This window comes from Manis javanica, chromosome 7 (genome assembly GCF_040802235.1).
Source record: "Manis javanica isolate MJ-LG chromosome 7, MJ_LKY, whole genome shotgun sequence".
Taxonomy (NCBI): Eukaryota; Metazoa; Chordata; class Mammalia; order Pholidota; family Manidae; genus Manis; species Manis javanica.
This window is the reverse complement of record NC_133162.1, coordinates 72,136,907-72,164,375: the sequence shown is the minus strand read 5'-3', so window position 1 is coordinate 72,164,375 and position 27,469 is coordinate 72,136,907. Positions and strand designations below refer to the sequence as shown.

The following is a 27,469-nucleotide window of genomic DNA, read 5'->3' as shown; positions in this document are numbered from 1 at the left end:
TAGCCCTGGGGTGAACTTAGAACACTGAATTGAAATAAATCACAGGTACATTACATGCGCACATATGTTTGATGCGCATGCAGATATGTACATGCAGGAAAGTGTGCCCCAAAATGGATGTGTGCATGAGAGTGTGAGCCATGGTAGAAACAGTACGCTGGGGGAAGAAGGCAGAGGCGAAAAAGTTTCCAGTGCATGAAGGTCTGTGCTTGGCTTCAGCTGCAGGCTGCAGGAGACATAGCGCTGTCCCTCCCGTGGTGGTGAAAGGCCCAGCCCGGGTGCAGAGGCAGCTCATAATTAGCTGGTGTGCCGTGTGGAGCCATCGCCATTGTCATCACATGGACAAGTACAGCACTCAGCATTTGAGGAGAGGCAGATGACTCCAGCAAGCCAGCAGGCTTGGGCTCCCACTCTTCAGGCTGAACCTGAGTTGCAGGCTGTTGGGATAAATGGGTGAAGACCACTTCACAGGGCAGGACTTTTGCGGTATGGGGCCGTGCACCCAGCACAGCATGGGTGACAAGACCACTTCCAAAGCCACAGGCTCAGGGGCCGATCCTGGGTCTGTGTGTGTGAGGGGGACATGAAGGGGCTGCATGTGTTCCTGGAAGAAAGCGAGAGCCAATGGGCACCCTATGTCCTGGGGTCCAGGCTGGGGAGCAGTCCCTTGGTCTGAAAGCAAACAGCACACATCTGTTAGCCCATGGGGTGTCCCCTGGGAGCTGTCTCCCAATGACTCCCTGTGTTCCAGGTTACCATGTGGTGAGAGAGGTTGCAGAGTGGGGTCAGCCTGTCTCCTGGCTGGGGACGGGCCTTCTCCAAGACTGTGGGCAGTGGTCTGGAGGATGGAGCCAGCAATGTCTAAGGTTGCTTGCAGGATGTCTCTCTCCCTGGGATGTTCCCCAGGCTCTTGGACTCCTGGGGTCCCAACTGAGCTCTCCACACCTCCACCATCCAGTTCCCCACTTCCCTCCACTCCCGTGCAGCAGCCCCAGCATCTGCTCTCTCCCTGCTCCCTTAGAGCCCCCACCCCCTTCCCTCCTACAGCATAAGCTCCCTCTGCTCTTCCCCCTGCAGGGGCATTTCGTTCAGCCTGTCCTTCCCTAGGTGTTGCAGAGGGGCCTGGGCACCCTGTAAAGCTGCCCCCCAAGCTGACTGTGTTCTCCAAGGGCTCCCTGTCCACCAGGGGCATGATGCAGACCCTCAGGCTAGCACCTGGCCGGGCCTCCTACCGCCTCCTGCCCCTCTCTTCCCTTCTCCTGCATGCCCACCGCCTGCTCCCAGGGTCCCTTTGGTTGCTCCCAGGTTCATAAGAGTGACTTTCTGTTCCAGGCCACGCCAAGATCCTCTGTGCCCCACTGCTTCCACCCAAGCTGTTTTCTCAGCCTGGATTTCTTAACCCCCAGCCCCACCTCTGCCTGGTAATCTCTGCTTCACCTCCACCTTCCCTGGGGAGCTCTTGGGGACTTGCCTCAGCTCTCAGCACCCTGTGTACTGATACCTCGACATCAGTGCTTTATCACACTTGTTGGCTGATTGCTGATGTGCTGTCCCCCTTTGCCCAGCGCCCCACCCCAGGCCAGTATTCCCTTTAGGACAGGCATGGTGCCTTTCATCATTGCCTGGAATTCACCAGGTGTGGGGGTGCTGCAGGTCTCTGTTCTGTCTCTGTGGCCATGCACAGTGCCCAGGCTCAGACATGGGGAGGGAGTCCTCTCTGGAGCTGGAGCCTCAGGGGAGCAGTGCTCCCTGGGATGGGAATGCTGGTGGGGCAGATCCTCCACAACTGTGGGGAGCAGCCCAGAGTTCCCTGTCTGGGACACTCAGGGGAACAGTTTTGGGGAGGGAAGACAGAAAAGTGCCTCTTGTCTTGGGCTTGCTGAGGCAACTGAGAAAGCCCAGGAACTGGAGGTGTGTGGGTGTGAGCAGAGGGGCAGAGTGGGGAGCTGTCAGCTGAGAGGGAAGGGCAGCCTCAGGGCCTGTGCACAGCATTTCCAGCGTTCCAGAATATGGCCTTCTCTAATCGCCATCGACATTCCGTTCCATAGGCACTTGGGCTGACAGCTGGCCTTCTTTTAATAGCCACAAGTATTCTGGGTGACATCCTAATCTCAGGGCATTCATAGCGAGCACATACACAGCTTGCAGCTCCCTGCCCCCTAAGTATGTCCAGCCTCCAATCACACAGAAAGGTACACACCACCCACACATGGTTACAAGCATGGCTTAGAGCAGACATCTTGGGGCACACTCAATCCCATGCCCTGTCTTGTCACAGGGACAGAGAACATGTGCTAGGCACATGATCACACCCATGCACCAGTTACACCCCCCTGGCTGCATGTCATATACCCTCATGGTCACACACACTCACACACACATGCTGTGCATCCATCAGAGCACAGCAAGGCCACCACTGCCTGCTATGTACATGCATGGTCAGGGTCATACACTCACATACAGACACTCAGTGGCAACCCACCACACTCATTCCTGCTCAGAGCACCTTGGAGTCACAGAGACTCTCTAGGCCCTCTAGGCAGATAAGGAAAGCAGGGAGGTGGGGGAAAGGGATGATTCCCAGAGAGCATTGAGCCTGCCTATCAGAATAAGCCCCTTTCCTGCCCACTCCTTGGGCTACTTGTCCCTTGTCCCTACCCCTTTATAGATTGGCAGGAGCTAGGGCCAGTCACCTTCCCAGGAGCTTCGGCTTCCTCTCCCTGGGGTCTGGGAGGGGCCTCGGCTTCCACCCCAGGTCCTCCAGGTCCTGACTGCAGGGTGCCCGTCTGCTCTCTAGCTGGGCACCTCCCCATGCAGCTGTGTCCTCTGTGTCGGTCCAACCCTGGAGGAGGTAGGAAAGCCACTGTGAGATGAGAGGGACATTCACGGTCTTGCCCCTCCCCAACCAGGCCTTTCCCCATCCTCCCCTCAGGTATGCCCTGGAGGGGGACCCATGACTGTTTGCAGGTCTGCTGGTCACCAAATCTCTGCAAATTATAAGTGTCTGTACATGTGTGTGTGCAAGCTTGTGGGGTGAGTGTGCTACATGAGGGGCTAGGCCTCTGTTAACAGATGAGATTCACTCCTTGATGTTTCTAAAGTGGTCTGAGGAAGGGACTGCTGACAGCTCTCCTGTGACCCCTCAGCCAAGACCCCCAGGGATGGGGGCAGTGGAAAGAGGTCAGTGGAGGCTCTTGGTGAGGCCCACAGTGGGCATTAGGGGGCACTACAGCTCCAGGCCCCAAAGAGGTCTGACAACAACTGTGGGGTCAGCATCCACCCATGGGCACCTTAGCCAGTCTTGATGAAAGACCACTGTTTTCCCTTTCAGAGGAGGACACAGTCTCAGAGAGGGTGAGTGACTTGCCCAAGCTTAAACAGTGAGGACATAGTAGAGCTGAAGCCTGAACCCACATCCCCAAACTCCAGGCCACTATTCTTCCCACTGTATACTGTGGGCTCTTCAAGACTCCCAGGAGACAGGGGCTTAATGCTGAGAACAATGGACCCTGAGCTAGCTGCTGTCTGCCTCTCTGGAGCTCCACCTAGGGCCAGAAATGCTAGTCTTTTTGATCTATGACTCTAAGCCCCTGGGATGGTGCCAGCACGGAAAAGAGATGGCCTGGAGTTAGAAGACCCATGGTCAGTGCTGGCCCTGCTGCTAGGCGACCTTGAGCAAGCCCATCACCTCTCTGGGCCCAGTACATCAGGAGGAGGATGGAGTGGAAAGCCACAGGAAGGTTATGAGGGGCAGTCCTGCCAGCGTCTCAGGTTCTCAGGGGTCCCTGAGTCTCAGAAGCAGCCTCATCAAGACGCCTGAGGCTGGCCTGGCAGAGGAAAGAGTGGCTAGGTGCCAGCCAGTGAGGGCCCAGCATCCTTACCACCTTGTTCTCAGAGCCCAGGGATGGCTGGTGCCTTCGTCTGGAGATCCAGCTTAGGTTCGAGGCCTGACTGCTCAGCGTAGAGTGGTGGGTAGAGCAGTAGCTGGCGTACTGGCCAGTGCGCTGGCCCGACATGCCCAGAAGCACCCCCAGGCAGTGCAAGTGCTGGGTGATGGCCTTTCTGCAGGCACAACACATCTGGTTAGGCTGCAACAGGCACAAGAGGCTGGAGGTGGATGGACAGACTGATACAGGGCCAATGGGACTGGACAGAGGGCCACTGGGGAAACGGGGATGTCCAGACACTGGGGGTATGAGGATAGACAAACCTTTGATGGGATGATAGTAGTGGACAGAAAGACTCTGGGAGTCATAGGAGGTGATGAGGAAGGACAGACAGATGCTGGGGTGAAGGACACTGATAGGGTTTGGGATGGACAGTTAGACTCTGGGGCTGTGGGCACAGAGGGAGAGCCTCAGGGTAGCAGGTTCAGCCAGGTGCTGTGTTCCAGCCCTCAAGTGGCTGGCCCAAGCCACATCTCTGCAAATGGGCATAAGGGATGCTTCTGAGTAGCTGCTGAGCTGGATGGGCTAAAGGCTGCAGCTGGCCTCAGCAGGACAGTGAGTTACTGACACCACCAGGCAAAAGGAAGCACTGAAGGCCCCCTCGTGAGAGAGGTCAGTGGTGGCCTGGATTCTGTCAGCAGAGGGCGTGCTGAGCAGAACCACGCCCAGCCCTGCTACAGTCCCTTCAGGATGTCACTGTCTGGGGCTCCTCCTTGTAGAGGGCAGCACTGCTGATCGTCTGTCCTGACTGCCTTTTGGCCTCAGCTCCAAAAACCCCATAGTTAGAATTGTACGCTTCCCAGGGAACTCTGATGTCCCTCCAAGCTGAGCCCCCTGGGAAGCTGGGGCAGCAGAGGGGGTCACACCAGCTCCAGACCTTACCCAGTGTCTGGCTGCTCCCAGATACTAGGGGCTCCTGCTTAATAGATATACAACACAATACATATACAGTTTGCCGGCCCAGGCCTTCCATACCCATCAGGGTGGGCCTGGGGACCTGGGGCTGGGTCCTGCAAGAGGGTCACACCTGTACTTGGGGTGGGTGATGGCGTAAATGATGGGGTTGTGGATTGCTGAGGCCTTGGCAATGACGGCCGGCACCGAATTCACGTACGGCGTCAGGACATGCGCGTACCTAGGACAGAGAAGCTGTGGTGTGCTGCCAGCTGGCCCTCCCTGGAGACTCCACAGCCCACCCACCCCCTCAGGAACCTTCTTTCCCTAGGCCAGACCCTGCCAGGGGGCACAGCCCAACCTGAGTCAAACCAGCACAGCCAAGTCAGCCCTGTGGGAGGGACCGCATTGCCAAGGAGAATTCTGATCCTAGGTGAGTGGTACCCTGGGGTGCAGTTGTGGAAGGGGTGCTGAGAGGAAGCTGGGCCAGTTTGGGGGTTTTGCCAGGTCTCACTGTCCCTTCGAGACTGTGCTGCTGGCAATAAACCGTCCCCACCCCCAATGACTCTGGCCCTCTGCCCAGCTCTTCCCACATCCCATCCCACACCTGATGCCCGCTGCTCCTCTGGCTCTCTTAATGACTTCACAGGCTAGTCCAAAAGGACACCAGGCCACTCCTGCACAAGGGCAAGTTCTCCTACCCAAACACATCAAAGGATTAACAGTTCTGTCTCAAAAGTGCTTCTGAAGTCTGGCCTATGTCCACGCTGCTGCAGATGTCAAAGACCCCAAACTCTAGCCACAATGGACTAGAGGGCAGGAGGTGAGCAGCACCTCACAGTCTGGGGGGAAATAAGGCTGGGAGGCTGGACTCAGGGTGTGAGGATGGCTGGCTTGGGCTGGGGAGGGAGAGGCTGCCCCCAGGGCCCCTTGCCCCTCCCCCATGCCTTGAGCCACTGCTCACCCAGCAAAGGCCATCAGGGCCACACAGGAGTAAGGGGCCCAGGAGAGCACAAAGAGAAAAATGACCAGCAGCTCCATCTTGGCCATCTTCCACTCTCTCTGCAGCCGCTGTCGTTGCCGGGAGGACTCACCCCCGCCCTCAAAGGCCCCGAAAGCCTGCAGAGTCCTAGGAAGAGTGGGTAGTCTGATCCAATCCCACTTGGGTTGCAGGGACCAGGGTCATGGCCAAGTTGGGGAGCCTCCCTAGACCTGGCCATCCCCTCCAGTGCAGGCAGCCCTCACTTCCAGAAAGATCTCCGTTACATCCAGCCTAAGCTGCCTCCCTGTGGTTCCGCCTATGGTGTCTTCTCTGCACCCCTCAGACTTCCTTACCGAGTCTAAAGACCCCCTTTTCAGAAGACCTTGTCTCCTGAGACTCCTCTAGGCACCCAGGTTGTGCTGATCTCTAGGCAGCCCGCCTCGTCCTGTGGTCCCCTGCCAGCTGGCCCTCCCACATGTGTTCAGCTTGTCTTTGCCTACCTGGAGCTGGGAACAGGGGCAGATATGAGCCTCGGGGCGGGGTGGGGGCAACCCTGGCAAATGGGTGTGGAGCCCCTCCCATCCAGCCCCTCCTCTGTGCCCAGCTCTTACTGGCCTGTCTCCCGGATGGCCCTGAAGATGAAGAAGTAGGAGTAGATGATGACAAGCAGGGGGAGGAAGAACACAAAGCAGAAGAGCAGCATGGTGTAAGCACGGACTGATGGCGTGAAGCTCATGTAGTCCCAAGAGCAGGAGGTCAGCAGCCCCTCGGGCACATAGGCACCTGGGAGCCAGGAGCAAGTGCTCAGCCTTCAGGACAGCACCAACTCTGGCTCCTCACTCATCAGGGGCTTTGGATGTGGGGCCTGAGATCCCCAAACACTAGCCCCAGCCCAGCCCTGCCCAGTGCAGAAAGGAATCCGGGGTGCATGGGAGGGAGCTCTCCAAGCTGGTTCAAACAGGAGATAGCTGGCAAAGCCCACTGCTGCCATTCTTGCCAGTTTGGAACAGAGAGCTTGCCGTTGCCCCAGGTCTTACTCCCCTTGGCTCCAGCCAGCTTCCTGGTCCTGTCCCAGAAGGACAGGTGCCTTCTGCTAACCCTCCTACCTGCTGAGAGGCCTCATACCCCAACCACTGCCTGTCAGACTCCCTGAAAACTCAGCATCAAATGCATCTGTCACTTCCCACCACCCAGGAACTACATGATCTTACCCTCTGTGTTTGGGGATGGGAGCCAAAGTCATCCTCTGATCAGGATGGTGCAGCCTCAGTTTCCCCTGCTGCTTGCCATGCCCTCTAAATGTTCATCAGCCTTGAGGCTCAGGCAGTTCCTTGGCCCCTTCTGCCAGCTGGTGGACCCAAGTCCACCTACCTGCCCCTGGCACATGCCCCTCCCAGCCTATCTCCCTCACCCTGGTTTTCCCAGTCCACTTACTCCAGCCAAAGAAGGGTGGCAGACTCCAAGCCAGGGCATAGAGCCAGATGCCCAGCAGGACAAGCCCAGCCCGCCTCTTGGTTACCACCCCGACAGCAGCCAGTGGATGCGTGATCACCAGGTAGCGGTCCAGGGCGATGGCCATCAGAGTAATCATGGAGGTGATGCCAGAGAGAGCCCCACAGAAGGCATAGAACTCACAGCCTGTGGGCACAGCTCCCTGTCCTCAGTCCTTGGCAGGGAGCCCAGCAGGCACCCCAAGGGAGGGAGGGTCCGGGGGTGGCAAGTGCTGGGCTCCTCAAGGAGAGCAGCCCTGAGCTCCTCTCCGCCCTGCCTACTTGCCACATCTGGCAGAGGCTGGTGGAGCCCCAGGACAGGACACTGAGTCCTCCCTCTTGCTAATTCACAGGATTGAGGGCGGTCACCCACTCTCTGCCCCGGAAGGGCAAATCATCTTCTCATCTAGGCCACCCTCCAGGGTGGGCACCCCCTGCCACAGCCCTCCTCCTCCCTCCAGCAAAAGGGAACCCCAAGTGTCTACCTGCCTCCCCAAAGAGCCACCGCTTATAGAGGCTGCTGGCAAAGAAAACAGGAGCCTGGGTAAAGGACATGAGGAAGTCGCTGACTGCGAGGTTGATGATGAACATGTTGGCAGGCGTCCTGAGGCCTCTGCTCCTGTGAGGGGGTGGAAATCGTCAGAAGGTGCTTCTGCTGGGGAGCTTCCCTCACTCACACCTGTACACACACTCACACACACATACAACATGCCCACATACATGCACATGACAAATGTGCACGCACTCAGGGGCGAGCTGCTGGGCCACAGGCCTATCCCACCTGCAGTAAGTACCAGCCCAACTAACAGCTCTGTGGCATGGCTGTGCCGGCTGAGAAGCAAGACCCCTCAAGTTGGCAACTTGCCCCCTACTCCTGAGGGCAACTGCTTTAGGATGAAGTGGAGAACAATGCCTTTCCCAGAGCTGCCGTGCAGCCCAGCAGAAGCTGGGTTCTGGACATGTCTGCTTCTTCTTCTTGTGCTGTGGACTCCCCCTTTGTGACCCATGCTCTTCCGAACTTGGCCACATGCTTCATTTCTCCGAGCCCCACCAGGCCAAGGTCTCCCGAATGGCTTCTCCCCAGGCTGCTCACCCTGTGTGCCCACATGCCACGTGCCTTCCCAGGAGCTTCTCACACCTCCTCCCTCCTCAGGCACCTCTCCTTGTCCCCTGCCTGCCAGTGTCTCTGCAGTCCTCACCCTCAGGGGTGGTGAAGGGCACTTTCACAAGCCGCATCTCCTATCATCATCCATCTTTGATGTACATCCTCCCCTCCACCCCCTGCCATTTTCTAAATAAGAACATTGAGAAGTGGCTTACTCCAGATCACAAGACCCAGGACAGGGCACAGCCAGGACTCAAGCCCTCCCTTGGTGGGCACTGCACTGAACTTACACAGCATGTTGACTCCATGAAGTAAATTGCAGCTCCATTTTGCAGACAAGAAAAGTGGACTCAAAGAATATAAATGATTTGCCACAGTCATTTCAGCCAACAGGTAGTAAAGCCAGGGGTTCACTTCTCCACCTGCATGTCCCAGCCATTCAGCCTGCTGGTGGAGCAGGTGAGGAAGGAAACCACGGGTGGTTGCCAGGGGTGCATGCTGTGAGTCTTGAGGACTCAGGCTCCTGGTGCCAGGGCTGCTCTTCAAGGCAGAGGGAAGATGCCCATGGGGGCAGGTAATAGTGGAGGTGAGCTGAGAGCAGGTAAAATGGTCAGACCTATCATAGGAACACCTGTGCTACAGAGGGTGAGCCTGGGGCCCAACTGGCACGTGCCACTCAAGCTGTTCTAGGCTACTTTTTGGCCCTTTCCCTGGGCTTGAATATCAAGGCCTGGGCTTGGGACCACTCAGGACTTAGCCCTGACCTCCCTGCCTAGGATCACCAGTGCCCTGACAGAGCTGGCATCAGCATTCCCACCCTGCATCCTGTCCAGTCTCTGCACAGCTGGCTGCCCTCAGTGCCTGGTCCCCAGCCCCACCACCAGGCACCTGCAGAAGGTGTAGATGACGGTCAGGTTGCCCAGCATCCCCATGAGTCCCACCAGCAGGATCACTGAGCCCAGGGTGTAGTGGGTGTGGTCGGGAACGTCAACTGTAGGAAAGGGGACCCAGACAGCAGCCTGAGGCCTGGCTTCCTGTGGAGAGACAGAGAAATAGGGCATCACGTTGGCCTGTCACCTTGAAATAGCCTTGAGAAGGAGGGCTAGGGTTTCCAGGTGGGGTAGGTGCAGGTGGGGTAACTGAGACTCAGCCCACATGGCTAGCAAGTGACTGAGCTGGAGAAACACAGGTCTCCCTAAATTTGAGTCCAAGCTCCTATACCATGGCACAGAGGCTTCTAGGAGGGAGCTCAGATTGCCTATTGGCAGCTGTTAGGGCAGACAGACAGACAGACAGATAGCAGGCACATGGCTGGACTGACTCTAGCTCTCCTTAGGGAAAAGGCAGAGCCTTCTCCTGGGTGGACTACATGGGTCCCATCTGAGTATCCAACATAGTCAGCAATGGTGTTCCAGGCCCTGTAGACTCTGGGGCGGTGCATTCGGTTAGAGCTCCTCTCCTCAGGAGTCCTCCCATGCTCTGCCACCCAAGCCTCAAAAAAGAGGTTGTATTGCCCCATAGTATAACTGAGTAGCACTGACCTTGATGCCTGGTTGAGAGACAGGGAAAGAACTTCCCTTTGAAAAGAAAGCACAGGCTCCCAGGGTCACTGCAAGCAGGTCATGACCCCAAGAGGCCAATACAAAGGGCTTCAAGGCCCCTCCCCCACACTCCTTTCCAGAGAAGGGGGAAGTTTGGGAGTTTAGGCTCTGTCCTGCCCTGGCATCTGTAGCTACCAGAGCTTTCCCACACATCCTAGGCCAGCAACCCCCAGTACTCTGAGGGTACCCTCAGCCCTCCCCAGGTAGCAGTGCAGCTGGCGGGGTGTGGAGCCCCAGGTCAGATGATGGAGGCAGCAGAAGGCAGCCAATGCCTCACTCTGGGCTGGACTAGAGGTATGCCTAGGGTATCCTTCCTCTCTGGAAGGCTCCATGGGGCATCCAACTACCCTCAGAAAGGAATGGTTTCAGCCAAGGGCAGGTCTGGGCCATTCTAGCCCCATATCCCTCAGGGATGGCCTTCCTGTGCCTTGAATGCTCTCTACAGGAGGGACATTGCCCACACTCTTGTCTATTGGCCTCTTTGTGCAGGGCAGGCTTAGAGAGGTCCAGTAACATGCCAAGGTCCTATAGCAGAGCTCAGGCCTTTCTATCTCCCTGTCAAAGCCCCTAGTGGTCCCCAGGAGGGAGACAAGGGGACCTCTTGTCTGCCTCTGCTGCCCCCAAGAACTCTCAGGGCTGTCAGTGGACAGGTGACCCTGTGGAGACCCATGGGGAGGGAAGGCTCTATGTGCACATGCTTGCCCCAGGCTTACCGTGGGACTGATGGGTGTAGGTTGGTCCAGGCTGGAGATGCTGCTCTGGGAGCTATCCCACCTGCTGGGTGATGGTGGGGTGATCATGCAGCTGGGCTCCTGAGCCAGGCCCAGTGGGACTCTTGGCTCTGAAGAAGGGTTCATTCTGAGGTGGTGTAGTCCTCTCTCAAGCCCACAGAGAAGTCAAAGGCATGGGGGGCTCAGGATGTTAGCTGTGCCCAGGTTCCTGACTCTCCTCCATCCTCAGCAACTCTACCTGATCCACCAGCTGCCAGCGCCTGCATCCAGCGTGGACCCAGCTTGGAGCTACTCTTGAGGCTGGTGGCTGCTCTATGTCCAGTGAAGCACTAAGGAGCGAGTGTTGCAGCTGTGGTGACTCAGCCATGGGATCTGTTCCCACTGTTAAGTAGCAGACCTGGGAGTGCAAATGCCCAGTTGCTTGGTGCCCCCGGCTCCCTCAGACACAGGTCCCTGGTGTCTGTCCACAGAAGCTCTGATGATGGTGGCATGGATGTGTGAATGCGTGTGAGTGTGTGTGTGAGAGTATGAGAGTGTGTGTCAGTGTGACTGTGTGTGTATGTGCATACTTCAGGGAAGATAGCCGGGCTGGGCTCCTGGAGGTTGGCAGAAAGTTTTTGTCTTCCCCTCTCACCAGGCTCCCTTTCTTCCCTGAGCTCACCACAAAGCCTCTGCTGCCCCCAAGAACTCCCAGGGCTGTCAGTGGACAGGTGACCCTGTGGAGACCAGCCTTGCCCTTTCCACGGCTGCCCCGCCCTCAGGCCCAGCCCACGTGAGCCCATTGGCACAGAACCAGGCTGGTTGCCCATTTCACAGATGAAGAGGCTCAGAGGTTGGGCCGGGATATTGCACAGTCAGGGTGAGATCAGATCACAAGGCATTCGCTGTTTGTTATTTTCTGATAATAAACTTTTTTATTGAAGTATAAATATTTTTTTAAAACCCTCAAAGCTGGTAGAGACCTGGGAGCTCACTCAGGCCTGCTGGCCTGGCCCAAGATGAATAAAATGTTGGAGGTGGAGGGTCTCCTAGGCCCACACCTTTCCCCGTCTTGGAAGCAAGGAGCAACAAGCCCCAGAACTGGAGAGAGTGAAGCTGTGCTCACTTTCCAGGGGGTTCACTTAGCTCCAGGGACATCCTGCCCGGAACGGTGTCCTGTGGCACAGTGCTGAGACTCGTGGAGCCTGGACTGAAGAGATGTGCTCTCTCGTATTCCAGGGGTCACCCCAGTTTTTACAAACACTTTTCCTAGAGCCCCAGATTTGCACTGGTGGGTGGAAGCACCCACTCCCAAAAGAGAAGCTACACTTCCCACCAGGCGCTGACTTGCACTGCAGAAGGGCTTCCTGGAGGGGCCTTCTGTTTCAGGTCTTTGGCCTGTGAAAGCTCACCTTAGCAGGGTACAGGAGCATGAGGGACCAACTCCACGTTCTCTCCATAAAGCCCTATGTGAACTTGCCAACTGCAGGCTTTGGAACATGGGGAAGTTTGTCTAAGCCAACACTAAGTCCCACAGGACATCCTCCCTGACTCTCCCACCTGGCAGTTAGGAGAGAATGCAGGTGGAGTAGCCAGCACCAGGGTACCTGGAGATGGGTTTGTCAGCCGGACAGATGAGGACAGACCATACACCAGGGCACCATGGACCTCAAAGCAATGCTTGAAGTCCCAAGGGATTGAATCCCCCATGTCTGGGGCCTTCAGAAGCCCCTGGTCTGCTCTGCAGTGTCCTTTCTCCAGGGCTGATCTGCAGCTGCCCTCAGAGGTGATGCTGAGATCCCCTCAAGGCCCAAGTCCCACCATCTCCTCCTGCACTGTGGCCCCTCTGGAGAGGGCCCACTGTGGCCCTGATGCTCCCCACCTCCAGGCCTCTCACCTGCCAGGCACCGACTATCCAGGCTGAGCCTTAGCTCCAAGGACAGAGTGTGTGTTCTCTGTAGTCACCACTGCCCCACTGTCCTCATCATGATCCAAGGCTCTGAGGTGGGGGACGGCCCCTGGCCTTCCATTACTCTCCTCAGACTTGTCCTCCCAGGTGCCCAACTGCACCCCCACCCGAGCCCTATTTCTACCCACCTCTCTGCCCCCAACATCTCTCTCCAAGCTTGGCCCAGACTGGCCCCAACCTCTCCATGCCAATACTTGCTTCCCCATTGACCGTCCCATGGGCCCCACTCCACCCAAGAATCTCAGCCTAGGAACAGAGGGACGGGGTCCCCAAACCTCACAGTCCCCACCCTGGCTGGTGCCCACTCCCTCAGAGGCCGGGCATCTCTTCCTCTCCCAGCACCAGCCTGAGGGCAGGCTGGCCTCAGCACTCAGTGTCACTTGCCCACTCCTAGGGCTTTGATGGCCTGGGGACCCCTGGGTGAGAAAAGCTTTCCAGGCCTCTCGTGCATGGGGGAGTACCAGGGGCACAGGAAGTGGGAGGCCTGAGAGTGCCCTGGGGTGGCACAGAGGACCTAGGTGTCTGCATAGCAGGGGGCCAGGGAGGCAGAGGACGTGCTGTTTTGTTAGATCAGGCAGGGCTGAGAGCAGGGCTGCCATTCCCACACAGTTCCTCTCCAGGGTCTCCCATTTTCTCTTGCTCCTTTCCTTACAGCCCATTTTTCATGCTGCAGCCCTAAAGGTATTTGGAAAGACAAATTCAGTCAGATAACCCCATGCTTAACCCTTTGATAACTTTCATTGCTCTTAAGACACAGACAAAGCCCTAATGTGGCAATAGGGTAAAGGAAAAGGCTACAGTGTCACAACTATATGGGGATAAGAAGTCAGTTTTCTTGGGGAAACTAAATCACCATGGGTCAGCAAGAAGCCTGCTGTCCCCACTTCAGTGTCTGTGTGCCTGGGCCAGGCTGCCATCACACCAGCGGCTGTGCGCCAGGGCAAGAGCCTGTCCCCTGCTACTGCTCCTTTTTAGTGCACATTCCAGATCAGCCTGTTTTCAGGAGTGAGGAGCCAAGCTCAGGTGCCAGGAGGTCTGGTGTGGCTGATCACCAAGCAGAGAGGTGTCTGAGAGCACGTACTGAAGGTTGGGTTCAGGCTGGGGGCCGAGGGCCTGATCACATGGGGTACAGACCCTCTTGTTGGGGAAGGAGGAGCCAGCTTGGTGCCAGGACCTGAACTTCTGAGCCCACTCACATCACGGTGCTGCAGCCAGGCTGCCTCCTCCCAGACCGCAGAATGCTCACAGTCCCTCTGCCACCCAGCCTCTCCCCATGCTCCCTCTGCTGCTGAAACTTTCCCTGTCCCTTCTCAGGCTCTGAGCTCAAAGACCACCTCGTCAAGGTTAAGGAAAGGAAGCCATCCTGAGGATCCGAACTCTCACCGCCCCGTCCATCCTTTCGGAGCACTCACTAATGGTGCCATTTATAGTGACTGTCATCCAATCAAGTCTGTCTGCCTCCCTGGATCACAAACAGATCTGTTTGTTTCACCTTTTTGACTTACTGCCCAACAGAGTGCCTGGAATATTTTTTCAGGAAAATAAAAATCTCCCTGGTCCTTGCTTCTGGTGACGCCCACATCAGTGTCACCTGGAGCTTGTTAGAAGTACTCCAGACCTACTGAACCAGGTGACCCGTCCACATATTATGTGGGAGAGGCCAATCTGAGGGGACACTGAGACAACCCTGAAATTAGTGACAGCAGGGCATGCTGTGATGCCCAAGGCTGGAAGGACAACAGGAGGAAGTGGGTGCTGGAACTCCAGGGGCTGGGGCTGCCCTGCAGGGTGCTTCAGAGAGAGGTTCCCTATGGCGCCCGGCGGTAGTGGCTGCTGGCGGAGGCGCCACAGTGAGCAAGCACCGGGTGGGTTCCCGCTGCTCTCCTCCGGGTCTCCTTGCTTCTCAGGTGCCTCCCCATGGCCAAACCTACCAGGAAGCCAGGGGTAAGGGGACTTGAGAGATGTCGTTCCCTGGGACAGAGGGCAAAGCTGGGAAGGGTGACAGGGCACACATGTGTCATTGCTCCACCCCAACCCCCGCCACTGCAGCCAGCAGACAGTGGGGGTCCCCTGGCCAGCAGGTCCTTCTGCTGTTCAGTTTTCTTAACCCTCCCCAGGGGCTGCTCATGGAGGGAGGGCCCGAGCTCTGGGTGGGGAGTGGTATCTGCTCTCTGCCTGGCCAGCCTGTATGGTTCCTTTGGACCAGCCCAAGCCACCCTTCTGCTCAGCCTGGCCTAGGAGCCCGAGGGCAATCACATCACCCCCAAGCCTCCAAGGCCACACACCCGCAGCACCAGGGAGATCTGAAGGGGTTGAGTGTGTTGTGGCTCCTGCAGCCTGGCCCACAGCCCTGCACTGACCTGCCTCCAGCTCTTCACACCTCCCTGGCATGGCTCGAGGTGAGAAAAGCTTTCCAGGCCTCTCGTGCATGGGGGAGTACCAGGGGCACAGGAAGTGGGAGGCCTGAGAGTGCCCTGGGGTGGCACAGAGGACCTAGGTGTCTGCATAGCAGGGGGCCAGGGAGGCAGAGGACGTGCTGTTTTGTTAGATCAGGCAGGAGTGAGAAACAAATTAGCAGTGAGCCCTCAGCAGACACTTAACCTGTATTTGTTCGGGCACTGGAATCAACCAGTGCCATGGACACTGTCCACAGGGCCCTGATGCCAACTTTACTTACAGGCATTCGGAGCCCCAGAATTCCTGTTCTTTGTAGAGGAGCCCTGTAAACCCTGAAAGGAAAGCCAGGAGGGCAGGAGGTCCGCAGTTCCTGAGCTTCTGTATTGCTGGTTGTCACACCCAGAGTCTGGGGAGGCAAGTCTTTGCTCCCTGGCTGGGCCTGGCAGGCAGCACTGTAAGGCTACTCCCATGCCATTCCCACCCTGACCACTGCTGGGGATCAGTTTCCACATCCAGGGATTGGCAAGGCTATCTGATTACCCAGAGACTCCTGGGAAACTCCCAGGAACGGTTGCCAGGGGAATATGAAATGTGTCAGTGAACATATTCCTGTAGATACCTGGCCAGCAGTCCCATGGGCCCTCCCTCACCTGGAACTTGCTGTGTTCCAGGCAAACCCTGTCAGGATAGGGCCCTCCTTCCTGTGGCCTGAGGGCCTTGCTCCTCTGCTATGCTACAGAGCAGCAGGCACAGCCCTGGTCTTTTGCCTGCCCTGGGCCAAGAGGGGCAATCCATGCTCCGCAACCCCTCCAGTGCTGCCTGCCCATCAGGGGCCATCCAAGTGGCCCAGTGGTCCTGCTAATGTCCCTGGAGGCACCCAAGGGTCCTTTGGGTCCCTATGGCCCACCTGTCTCTCTGTAGCTCCTCTCGCCCTTACTCCCATCTGGAGTGCTCCCACTGAGCTTCCTCCTGTACAGCTTATGACAGCCAAAGTGGGGCAGGCAGGGAGACAGCCAGAGGGCAGAGTGTATACAGCACTGTAGGACCCTTTCCTGTCCCCACAGAAGCACCTATGGTGGCACCTGGGCTTGGCCCATGCTGGAGCCACATTCTTGGCCTGGGGCCCTGCCCCTGGGCACTTAGAGCTGTCCTCTCTGTTAGGGTCCTACGGTCTGTATGTGTGCCAAGGAGTCTCTCTGGGGTCTCCAACTTCACATCCATCCAAGTGCCGTGCAGTCATCAACTGGCTACAGCAGTGCACTATGCCCTGGGCTGGCATCGCTCACAGCAGCCGCACTGGCAAGCTGGCTAGGTAGTCAGGAGGGGAACCACAGTCACCCTGAGAGTGGCCCCTTCTTCCCTTAGCTGGAAGCTTCTGTTGAGAGGATCAGGGACAGTTAACAGGTACAAGAGAGGAATTAAAAAATACAAAGTCAAGGAAAATGTGAGTGAGTCCAAAAGAACATTTAACTTGAAAATTGATTACACACCCTAGAGAGGCATGTATGTTGCCACACCCAGCAGCCCATAAACAAGGAGACCTTGCTCCTAGGTTTAAGAAATAAAAGGCACTCCTTAGAGCCTTTGGCATTTCCTAGTGGGCACACAAAGCACTCTAATTGGGACACACAGAGATAGGCTTGAACTACCCTAAACATTATATACTTTTTTTGACCTTTTGGTAAAACATGCTGGAATAGCAGGAGAAGCAACCTTCTTCTTCAGAATGCTTTAGCTGATCTTAACCAGGTTCCTGATCTGTTCCCTACAAAATGGGGCATTTGTCTGAGGGAGAGAGGAAAGGAGGAAGGCACCCACTTTGATTTATGACAACCCAGAGCAATCCCTGACTGCTCAGGAGGATAGATGTGGAAGACAAACGAGGCCAAAGGGAAATCTGCATGAAACCCAGAGATGTTCTTAGTGGAGAGAGGTGCTGGCATATACATCTGGCTCTGTTCTCAATGATCACTCCATAAGCTCCTGTTTATCTGAGCATCACATGAGCAGTACTAGAAGATTTCTAGATGAAAACCCTGTGTTGAAATGGCTTTGTTTCTCGATGTTACTGTGGACATGTCAGTTTTGCCGGTGGAATCCCCAAAAACTGCAAACAGTGTAGTCTTCCTCTTGGATCATCCTGACCTTGCTTGGGACTGCAAGGTTTGTACAGCACAAATGCCTACACAATCCCCCAGGACACTGGGATCAACCAGTCCTGCACACTGACCTTGAGTGACTCCCTCTTGCCCTCTGAGCCTCCTTCCTTATCTATAAAATGGAGACAGCAATGCCTCACTGGATGCAATGCTTTAATTTGACAAGAGACATGAATCACCCACACAGTGCCTGAAACACAGCAGGCTTCTGCAGTGTGAGGCCTTAATCCTTTACCTGGCTGGTGAGGGCTTGAGATGGATAATGGCCCCTCTTGGGCCAAGGCAGTTCTTGGCAGACCCATGGCCCACTCTCTGGCAGGATGGGCCCCTCCTCCAGCCCTCTGCGTGGGTTGGGCAGAGGGGCAGTGGGAGGCAAGGCAGGTGTGGGAGCCACAACCCTTTTCCCAAAGAAGGGAATGCCTCCAGGGGATGTGGGCTTGGTTACTTGCAGAGCAGTGTATTGTTAGGAAAGGTGCTCATTTTCTCCTCCTGGAAGTCCAGCTAACTCCAGGAGCTGCCAATGGTTCCAGACAGCCAAAGTCAGAGAATGGTGATGGCTGGCACTCTCCACACTGGCACTCTTAAATTCAGCAGAAAACTTTAGGGTGGACCCCAATTCACTCTCCTCTCTTTCCTTCCACACTCAGGCCAGTTGGGCTCACAGGTAAGCCCTGTCCCCACCCTCCCACTGGCTCCAGGTCCCCTTGACTCCCAGCCCCAAATGCTCTCCATGGTGCTGCACCTTTGCAGCCTGGGCCTGGAGCAAACTCTCCCACCTTCTCTGACCTGCAGCTGGTTGGGGCAAGGCCTGAATCCAGGTCCCAAGCAGGCCTGTCTGAGCCCCTGAAAAGTAGGGAAAAGGGATGTGATGAGCAGTCAGGTACTTGGTGCTCAGGGAAGAGGAGCCAGGCCTCCCCTCTGCTCTTTGCACTCCAAGAGGCTGTGGTCTCTGCCAGGAGCCCTGGCCTTTTCCTGTTCATCTAAAAGCTTCTTGAAATCCTAGTTCTGAGAGCAAAAACTTCACAGCTTCTTTGAGGCTGGAGGACAAGCAAGCCTCTGGTTTCCCACCAGTGTGAAGAACAGCGGCTCCAGCTGTCTGTCCCCATGCAGCTTGGGGACTGCATCTGCAGAGTGACAGCACTATGGGATTTAAGTGAGGGCTCCCCCTCCCCTGCCCCCACCGCCCAGGTCCCCAGGGATGGGCTAGGGCAAGGGAATTCCTGGGTTTGTTTTATAGCTGTATTTGTGAGATCTAACTGCTACCAGCACATCGTTTAGAAATGAAATCATACTGAAAGGCATATGAAAAACAGTCCTGACCCCACCCTCGTAGTCCCTAGTTCCACTTGCTGGAGGCAGCCATTTTCAGCCCTTTGGTATTCCTTCTACTATTTACCTCCCTATTTATATAAAAAAAAAACTTATACTATTGAGTCATGCTTAGAAGGATGTAGAAAGAGACTTCTGTTGTTGCTTAAAGCCCCAAAGCAGAAGCCAAGAGGCTTGAGGGTCCCCATGTTCGAGAAAGAATGTCACAGAACTGCTCAACAGCCCTCAGAGGCCCACCCAGAGAAGCCCAGATGGGCCCCTGGACCCCACCCTGGCCAGTGCTGGCATTTGCAGGCAGTGCACATAGGGCTGAAGGCTGAGTGGATCCCTCAGCCCCACTTCTTAGGGATATCTGGCTGAGCTATCTGTTGGGGGGAGCCCTGGTATCAGTCTTCCCAGAGAGGAACCACATGGAAAAGAGGGCTGGTAAGGGGGGACAGTATCCCAGCATTCACTTAGGCCCCCATTTCAGTTCAGTACCCCCATGCTCACCTTTGCCTGATTGTCCCAGTGTAGAGACTCCCTGATTTGCCCTCTTCAGAGAAGACCCTCCAGTCTTTTACTGTGATAGGGAGATAGCTGTGCAAAGTGCGGAGGATCCCATGGGATCTAAACAGCATCCTGCAATCCTCCTTGTCAGGCACCCTCCTCCCCTTCGCCTCCTCCAAGGTACAGAGTGCTGCTCCCAGCAAAGCCTTTTGCAGACCTGGCCAAACGATGGTGAATGGTTCATGGTTATTCCCATGGCTAGGCTAGGACTTGGCTTTTCGGGGGCTACGGAGTCAGTTTCCACTCATCCACCTGCTTCTAGATTCCAGATTGTTTTGAATGTTTCCTCTGCTGTCCTCCATATCTTTGGTAGTATATGCCTTCTGGTTTCCCATTTACTGTGATTTTAATGGAGGTTTTGAGGGAGACAAACTTACACACATGTGTTTCATCTGCTCTCTTTATCCAGAAGTCCCCAGGTTGGTTTTTGCTCTGAATTACAATATGAGGCTGTGCTTTTTATGTTCTTGCCCCTTCTCTGTAGGATGAAACGACAGGGTTGGGGGCAGGAGTGCTGGGCTGAGGCACAGCTAGCCTTTGTTAGGATGTCTGCATTCTGCTCTCTCTCCTAAAACTGGTTTATTAATTAATCACAAGGCCAGGGTTTTGTTATTTATTTCGTAGGTCAGTTTGTTAATTACTTGAGGAGTGAATATCTCTGAAGAGGTTTTAATTGACTATTGCCACCCCTGACTTGGAAGTCTCTCCATAATATCTTTGTGCATCAACTTGATCCTCCATGAGGCTTATTTTCCTGAGGTGCATGAAGCAGGATGCCAGGGTGCGGACCTGGTCAGGGATCTGAACCCCTGCTCTGAGGGCTGGCCTTCTTTGCCCTCTGCTATGCAGCACAGATCCTCCCACACAGCCACCCTGGCATGCAACAGCAGCTTGGACTGCGCTGAATGGAAAAGCCCGCTAGAACAAAGTGCCTTAATTTGGGGACTTGAAACAAAAACATTACTTGATCTTATAGAACCCTGAGCCTAAACCCCTAAAGCATGCCCTTCCTCCCTTCCAATCCCAAGGTGAATTGAAAAGCACAGTTGGAACTTGGAACCCTCTCCCTGCATCCCAGCCTGAACTGGGGTTCCCTTGGGTTCAGGCTTCTGATCATTAGACTTGTTGCACAAAAGTGATGTTTCCCCATGAGAAACAATCCAGGCTGGGGGATCCTTGATATTTCATTTTCAGCCTCATGAAGGAAAGCTGAGCAGCTCTCTCCTCCAGTGGCCTTGCTGCCCCTACCTCTGGTTAGCACCCCAGAGAGGCTGGAATCAAGGGCCTTTGGGATGAGCCCCTTGATGTGGGCAGGGCTCCCTCCTGGGTCCAGCACCTGCTGAGGACAAAAGGACAAAGGTCTGCAGGAGCTGGTGGCAGGGCTAGGCTTCGAAGAGGAAACTGGCATTAGAAGCAACCCTTAGAGCCTCCCCTAGAGCAGGATATCTTGCACCCCCCCACCCCAGAAAGGGTGGAGATGCTCCCCTGAGCATGTGCCTCACTGGGGGCCAGCACAGCAGGAGCTGTCTGAGAAGTCCATCTGGGACCATCCCCTCCCCATCCTTGGGCCACCCCCCTCTGCCCCGGTCTTGGACCTGGCCTCAGCCGCCCTGTACTCAGTACTGGCTCCTGACTCGGCCATGCATCAGTGCTGTGTTTGGGTGGGTCTGACCCAGGCGAGGCCCAGGAAAGGTTTCCATGAACCTTCCTGCCTTGCCCCTGCAGCTTTCCATGGGGAGGGACTGTGGCTGGCACTCTGTAGACCCTCACCCCGCCCTGCCAACCACTAGGTCCTGCCGCCGTCCACCTGCATAGAGCCCCAGGAGCAGTAGCTCTCTTGGCCAGCTCTTGAGGGACCAACCAGAATGCTGCTTTTGATTCAGAATTCCTGGGACTTCAAATTCAAGTACACTGAAATATTAAGGTGGGAAGGGCTCCTCCCAACTTGCAGGTAGGGTAAGCAGGGTAGGGAAGGAGAAAGGCAGCAAAAGATCCCATTTCAGACAAAATCCCAGCCTCCACCTGATACTGCTGGGAAAGCTGGAGTGTAAATTACCCTTGGGAGTTGGTCTAGCCTCAGGGCAAGGGAGCTGAGCTTTCCTTCACTAGCAGGTCTTGGCTACTGGCCACCCTGGAGGTACATAGACACCCAAGCACTTTCAGCTCACTCCAGAGCCCAAGGGGTGAGGAAACTCCCAGATGCCAGTGTTAGAAGTGGGTGGGTATACAAGACTGTTGAATAGAGGTCACAGGATCTGGGCAAAGCACCAAAAATGCTTGGTGAGTTGAGCAAGTGACTGGAATGTAATTCTCCAGAAGACCACAGGTGCTCAGTGAGGCATAGACTCCCAGAGTGGGAGGAAGGTCTGAGGTCATTACAGGTAGACTCCCAGCTTCTGCTGCATCCTCTCTGGGGATAGGGAGACTCTCTTCCCCCTGAGGGATGAATGCTCCTATTTTGTCATCCTCTCAACTCCACGAGAGTGTCCTGTCCTCTAGCCTGTGGTGCCAAGCTGCCCCTCAAGCTGTTAAAAAACCCTCTGACCAAAAAAAATGAGATTCAAGGTGGCAGCATGAGAGGTGAGACAGAGAACTCCTCCCAGAACCACATACAGTAAGAAAGTATACTTAATACAACTAACCCTAAAACAGCAACAGGAAAGAAGGCTGCAGCAGACTGCATACAGACCTCATGAACAGAGCAGACCTCATGAAGCAGGGTAACGTACAAAAGCCTTGATCTGGAGGGACCCAAGCCCTTCCCCCACCCAGCTCACCAGCAGGAGGAAGAGAAACGGAGTGGGGAGAGGGTGGAAGCCTAGAACTGCTGAACTTCCAGCCCTGGAGGTCCTCTTTGGAGTGCAAACCTGCATTGTGTGGTGCTCTGTAGATTGGTGGAGTTGGGGAGTGGGGACAGGCTAAGTGCTTGAGAGATTGAGATAAATGAAAGGCAGGCAGTCTGAGAGACTTCCTAGCAGCGAGAGGGCTGCTGAAGGGGAAGAATTTGCGTGGACCTTGCTGTGCTGGAGAAGGGCTAGGTGAACAAGGTGGTCTGGGCGCGCTCTGCCCAGCATGTTGGGAACTTTGAGGAGCTTCAGATGCTCCATCCCCCTGGCGGGCTACTCAACTCCGAGGTGCCCCGCTGTGACACTTCCTCCTGGCCTGATGAGCCTTCCTCCTGGCCTGATGGCACTGGCTTGTAAACCCCCCCTCACCCTGCTGGCATCAGGCCAGCCAGAGGGAGGCCCCGCCTACAACAGCTAGAGATGCAAAGTACAGAGGCTTACACCTGTGTGCTCTGCCCACTGGCTCTGACACTGGAGACAGGCACTGCAGCCTGGAATCAGGAAACAGCTTTTTCCTCCCACAAGGCACCAGTGCCGCTACCCTACAACCCCCAATCTCACTCTAGGGGCTGAGCAGCTCCAGAGACTGGAGTTCCTGGGCACTAGAGGGCACTACATAGAAATATGAAACATCAAAGGAATCTGGTTCAGACCAAAATCTCACAAACCCCAGAAAAAGGGCCAAATGAAACTGAATTCACCAATCTTCCTGAAAATAGTTCAAAATAAAAATCATAAACATGCTCATGGAGGTACAGAAAAATATTCAAGAATGCAGGAATGAATTTAAGATGGAGATTCAATCATTAAGAAATTCCATATCTGAAATGAAACACAGAATAGAGGGATTTAAAAGTAGATTAGATGTAGTAGAAGAGATAATAAATGGAATAGAAATTAGAGAAGAGGAATACAAAGATGCTGAGGCACAGAGAGAAAAAAGAATCTCTATGAATGAAAGAATATTGAGAGAACTGTGTGACCAATCCAAATGGAACAATATTCACATTATAGGGGTACCAGAAGAAGAAGAGAGAGAAAAAGGGATAGAGATGTCATTGAGGAGGTAATTGCTGAAAACTTCCCCTGCAGCCTCTCCAACCTCAGCCCTGGCCCAGGGATGCTGCTGCGGGTGAACGAGAAGGGCTGGGGTCTTAGAGCAGAGACCATCCGGCCCATTAGAGAGGCTTTACTGCCTGAACCACTGCGTGATGCAAACAAAGGTAGTTTTTATAACCCGAGAAATTCGTTGTGAAACATCATCTTCAGGAAGAAATACATGCAAACAGAAACCTTGAAGGTGGGGGTGGGGGCGGGTAGGGCATAAGGAGAGGTCCATGTCTTGCCAGATAAAAATAAAATATGTACCAGAAAATTACTGTAATAAAATGCTGTGAAACCAGCAGAGGAATAAATAAACAGACCGATGGGACAGAAGGAACAGAGACGAGACAGACCCAAATGCCTAGTCATTTACATGTGACAGAGCTACACTTTTAAACTCCAGATAGAGGATAGATTATTCTATAAAAGATAGTGTTAAACAAATAGGTGACTTTGATCCATTTTAAAAAGATGTCACTTTCAGAAAAAATCTCAGAGCAAAGATTTAATCGTTTAAAAAAATGCCATTAACAAACATCAAATCCAGTACAAACCAAACCAAACCAAACAAACAAGAAACGACAGAAGTGTATTTCCATAATCTTACAGACCTTTCCTGAACATTTCGGGAAAAATAAAGCCACCCAGGAAAGTACTGACAGATTCGTCTACATAAAATATAAATCTTATCTGTGGTAAAATGCATGAAACAAAGTTAAAAGGCAAATGAAAAGCCAGGGAAAAGCATTTATGACATGTACAGCAGGCAAGAAGTTATTGTTATTAATATTTACGTCTTAGCGAAAACAAATGAATATCCCAATTCATATCTGGACTAAACACATGGAATGGCCAATTCACAAAATAAATAAAAATGGCCAATAAGGATATGAAAAGCACCAAGCCTTACTAATAAAACAAGAAATAAATATTTAAAAAGCAACAAACAGGTTTAAAACTTCAGGAGTTTGCATTTCTAATAATGATGGCTTGTATCAGATTGACCAGCCCACTGACAGCAGTAAATTCTGGGCAAAATATTTTTAAAAACCAACTGTTTGAAGGCGTTTGAGAGCAACCAAAAGCAGGCAGAAATTGAAGGGAATATGGTCCTTGAAAGAAGGGGAGAATATGGAGTGAGAGACCTTTAGCTTGTCTCCTGAAGGTCACCCCTGAATCGCTGCAGTGCAGCACTGGGTGGAGTGGGCTGGGGAGAGCCCTCGGGCAGAAAGAGGCCAACATACAGGGCTTAGGAATCAGAGGGCCGGGCTTCAGAGCAACTGAAGTTGAGAGGGGAAATCTCAGAAAGGGAGCAACAGAGGGAGAACTTCAAACTTGGTGTACAAATTCATTTTGAATCCTTGGCTGACTCCTAAACTGCACATTTACAGGGCAAGACTCCAAAGAATCCAGAGAAAAGCAAAATGTGAATGGAAATGTCAACAGTTGTTCAATGCTAGAGAACAAGAGTTTGGAGGTCAAATCCCATAAAGTTAGAAGAGCTTGGGGCACAAAAATCTCAATTGGAATAAAAGTTGGTCCTGGGGATGGAAGTGTAGCATGGAAAATATAGTCAATGATTCTATAACATCTTTCTATGTTGACAGATAATAACTGCACTAGTTGGGGTAAGGATTTAATAATGTGTGCAACTACTGAACCACTGTGTTGTATACTTGAAACCAGTATAACACTGTTTATCAACTATACTTTAGTAAAAAGAAGAAGAAGAAGAAGAGCTTAGTAAACATAGCTTTCCATTCAAACTCCAGAAGAGCCACACCTTAAATGTAAGGACCACTTCTTGGAACTAGAAACTTCACCCTACGACTAAGGACAAAATTAAAGTAGACAGACCTGCTCTAAAAAGGCTAAAACTAAGCCTCCATAAGATCAAAATGATCTCCCTGTGATTTAACATCCTCCAGGTAAATTTGACATTTGTTAAGCAGAAGATAACAGAATTTAGAATCTCAACATTATATCAGCCACAATATTCAAAGCCCATAAAAATTTGCTAGCCATGCTAAAAAGTAGGGAAAATATGACTCATTACATAAAGGGAAATGGTTGCTAGAAGCAGAACAACAGATGAAACATATTGAAATTAGCAGACAAGTATTTTAAGTACTATAAATACATCAAAGAATGTATGGAAAAGATAAATATAAAAAGTGAAGAAATGAAAATTTCAGGAGAGAGAGGGAAATCCTAAAAAAGAAACCAAATGCAAATCCTAAAACTGAAACAATATCTGAAATAAAAAATGTATTGAAAGAGCTCAAAAATAGATTGAAACTACAGAAGACAAGATCATTGAACTTGAAAACAGTCAATAAAATGCATCCAAACTGAAAAATTGAAAAAAAAGGAAAAAAATGAATAGAATTTCAGTGACTTGATAAAGTTGCATATTGCAATTCTTGTAGTGCAAATGCCAATAAAGGAGGGAAAACACAATGCTAAAAAGAAAATTTCAAATGACTCATAAGAAGCCAAGGGCAGTGATACAAGGAATAGAATGAATGGGACAAATAAAAAATAAGTAGTGTAATAGAATACTTAAGCCCAATCATATGAAAATTACATTATGTGAAAATTATTCAATTAAGAAGAAGAGGGTGGGAGATGGGGAAAATGGATGAAGATGCTCAAAAGGTACAAACTCCAAGTTATAAAATTAATAAACTCTGAGGATATAATGTACAGCATGGTGACTATAGTTAATGATACTGTATTATATATTTCAAAGTTGCTAAGAGACTATCTTAAAAGTTCTTGCCACCACAAGAAAAAAATTTATAACCATGTGAGGTAATAAACTTAGTGTGGTAATCATTTCGCAGTAGATACATATAGCGAATCATTACGTTGTACACCTAAAACTAATACAATATTATATCTCAATAAAACTGGGGAAAACATTAAAAGGCAGAGATGATCAGATTGGATAAGAAAGCAAAACACAGCCATCTGTTGCTTATACTTAAGTTGAAAACAAAATGGAAAAGCTATACCTAAAATGATTAATCATAAAAAATACTGATTTGGCTGTACTAGTATCAGACAGATTAGACTTTAAGGCAAGAAGTACTACCATACACACAGAAGGACACTTCATTATCATTCTTTACTATTTGATTCCAATCAGCTTTATTTGGAGTAGCATTACCATAATTCTTTCTACTCATCTCCATCTACTTACCTACCTAATTCCAAGTACCTTGAACCCATCGAGCTTGGTAAGACAGCGTAATCATCCCCCCACCACCAAATCCATTCCTAACCTCCAGGACCTCAGAATGTGACTGTATTTGGAGATAAGGTCTTTAAAGAGATAATTAAATTTAAATGACTGGTGTCCTCACAAGAAGAGGAGATTAGGACATAGACATAGAGAAAGGAAAGACCTCAGGAAGACAAACCATGTATAAGACAAGGGGAGAAGCCTCAGAATGGAACAACCCTGCCAAACCTTGATCTTAGACTTACAGCCTCCAGAACTTGGAGGAAATGAATATCTGGTGTTTAAGCCCTTGATTTGATCCTAGCCTAAAGGCCTAGTTTTAGTAACTTTTTGTTAAAGGCCTTCTCAATATTATAGTTGACCTGTTAAGGATGAGAAGCATTTGCCACTTGCAAACCTGAAAGTTTCTGAATTTCTATAATCTCTCTATTCCCTTCCATTCAGGTTTACAATAGATAAGCACATTATTTTTTGAATATTTCTCTTTCTTGAAGTATCTTGTCACGTGCAGCCAACACTGACCAACACATGCTGTTCACATTGTGTTTTCTAGTCTCTTCTGGAGCTACATGCTTCCTAGGTTCATTATTGTCAACAAAAAGATCACTAAAAATCACCTTGAAATAAAGACAGAGTTTTATTTGAACCAAACTGAGAACTAGCCCAGGAGACACAGTGTCTGTGAATAGGAGGAGTGTTCTAGGCAGCTAGTCATATGGAGGTTTTATCTCCTCCAGGAGGCAGACAAGAAAGACAGAACTTCAAAGGGGTACATTCCATTAAAAAAAGAAAGTGGGTGGTGGGTGGGTCAATATAATCTTGGCACCAAAGGGAATTAAGGGGAAGGGCAAAAGTCCTTGCTTATCTTATGTCCTTGAGCAGGAATTCTGAAGCCAAAGGAGAGCAGACATGCTGGCGCATACTTCATTTAGCTTTTAACTTGGTTTGAATTAACAGATGTTATTGTAGAATTAGGACGTTTAAGTTCTTAGGGGAAGCCATTTTAAAACTCTCAGAGTTAATGAAACCTTCAATACTTAGGCCTTTAGAAATATTCTGCTGATCCCTAGTACGGTGGTCAGCTTTTCTTTAGTTCACATTATCGACCTTCCACGTTATTGTAGGTGATGGTTTTGTCAA

At 52.4% G+C, this 27,469-nt stretch overlaps 1 protein-coding gene across 1 annotated transcript; it reads right to left on the bottom strand.

Annotated features, from left to right (window-relative positions):
• Window positions 1–19: 19 nt before the first annotated feature.
• OPN4 (opsin 4) lies at window positions 20–11,146 on the bottom strand. Its single transcript, XM_073241685.1, is given in 11 exon segments — window positions 20–338; window positions 2,694–2,750; window positions 2,753–2,842; window positions 3,882–4,062; window positions 4,975–5,082; window positions 5,806–5,970; window positions 6,435–6,606; window positions 7,258–7,461; window positions 7,799–7,932; window positions 9,307–9,452; window positions 10,733–11,146. Coding segments are annotated over 11 exon segments (1,524 nt in total). The 5' UTR covers window positions 10,877–11,146; the 3' UTR covers window positions 20–215.
• Window positions 11,147–27,469: the final 16,323 nt, after the last annotated feature.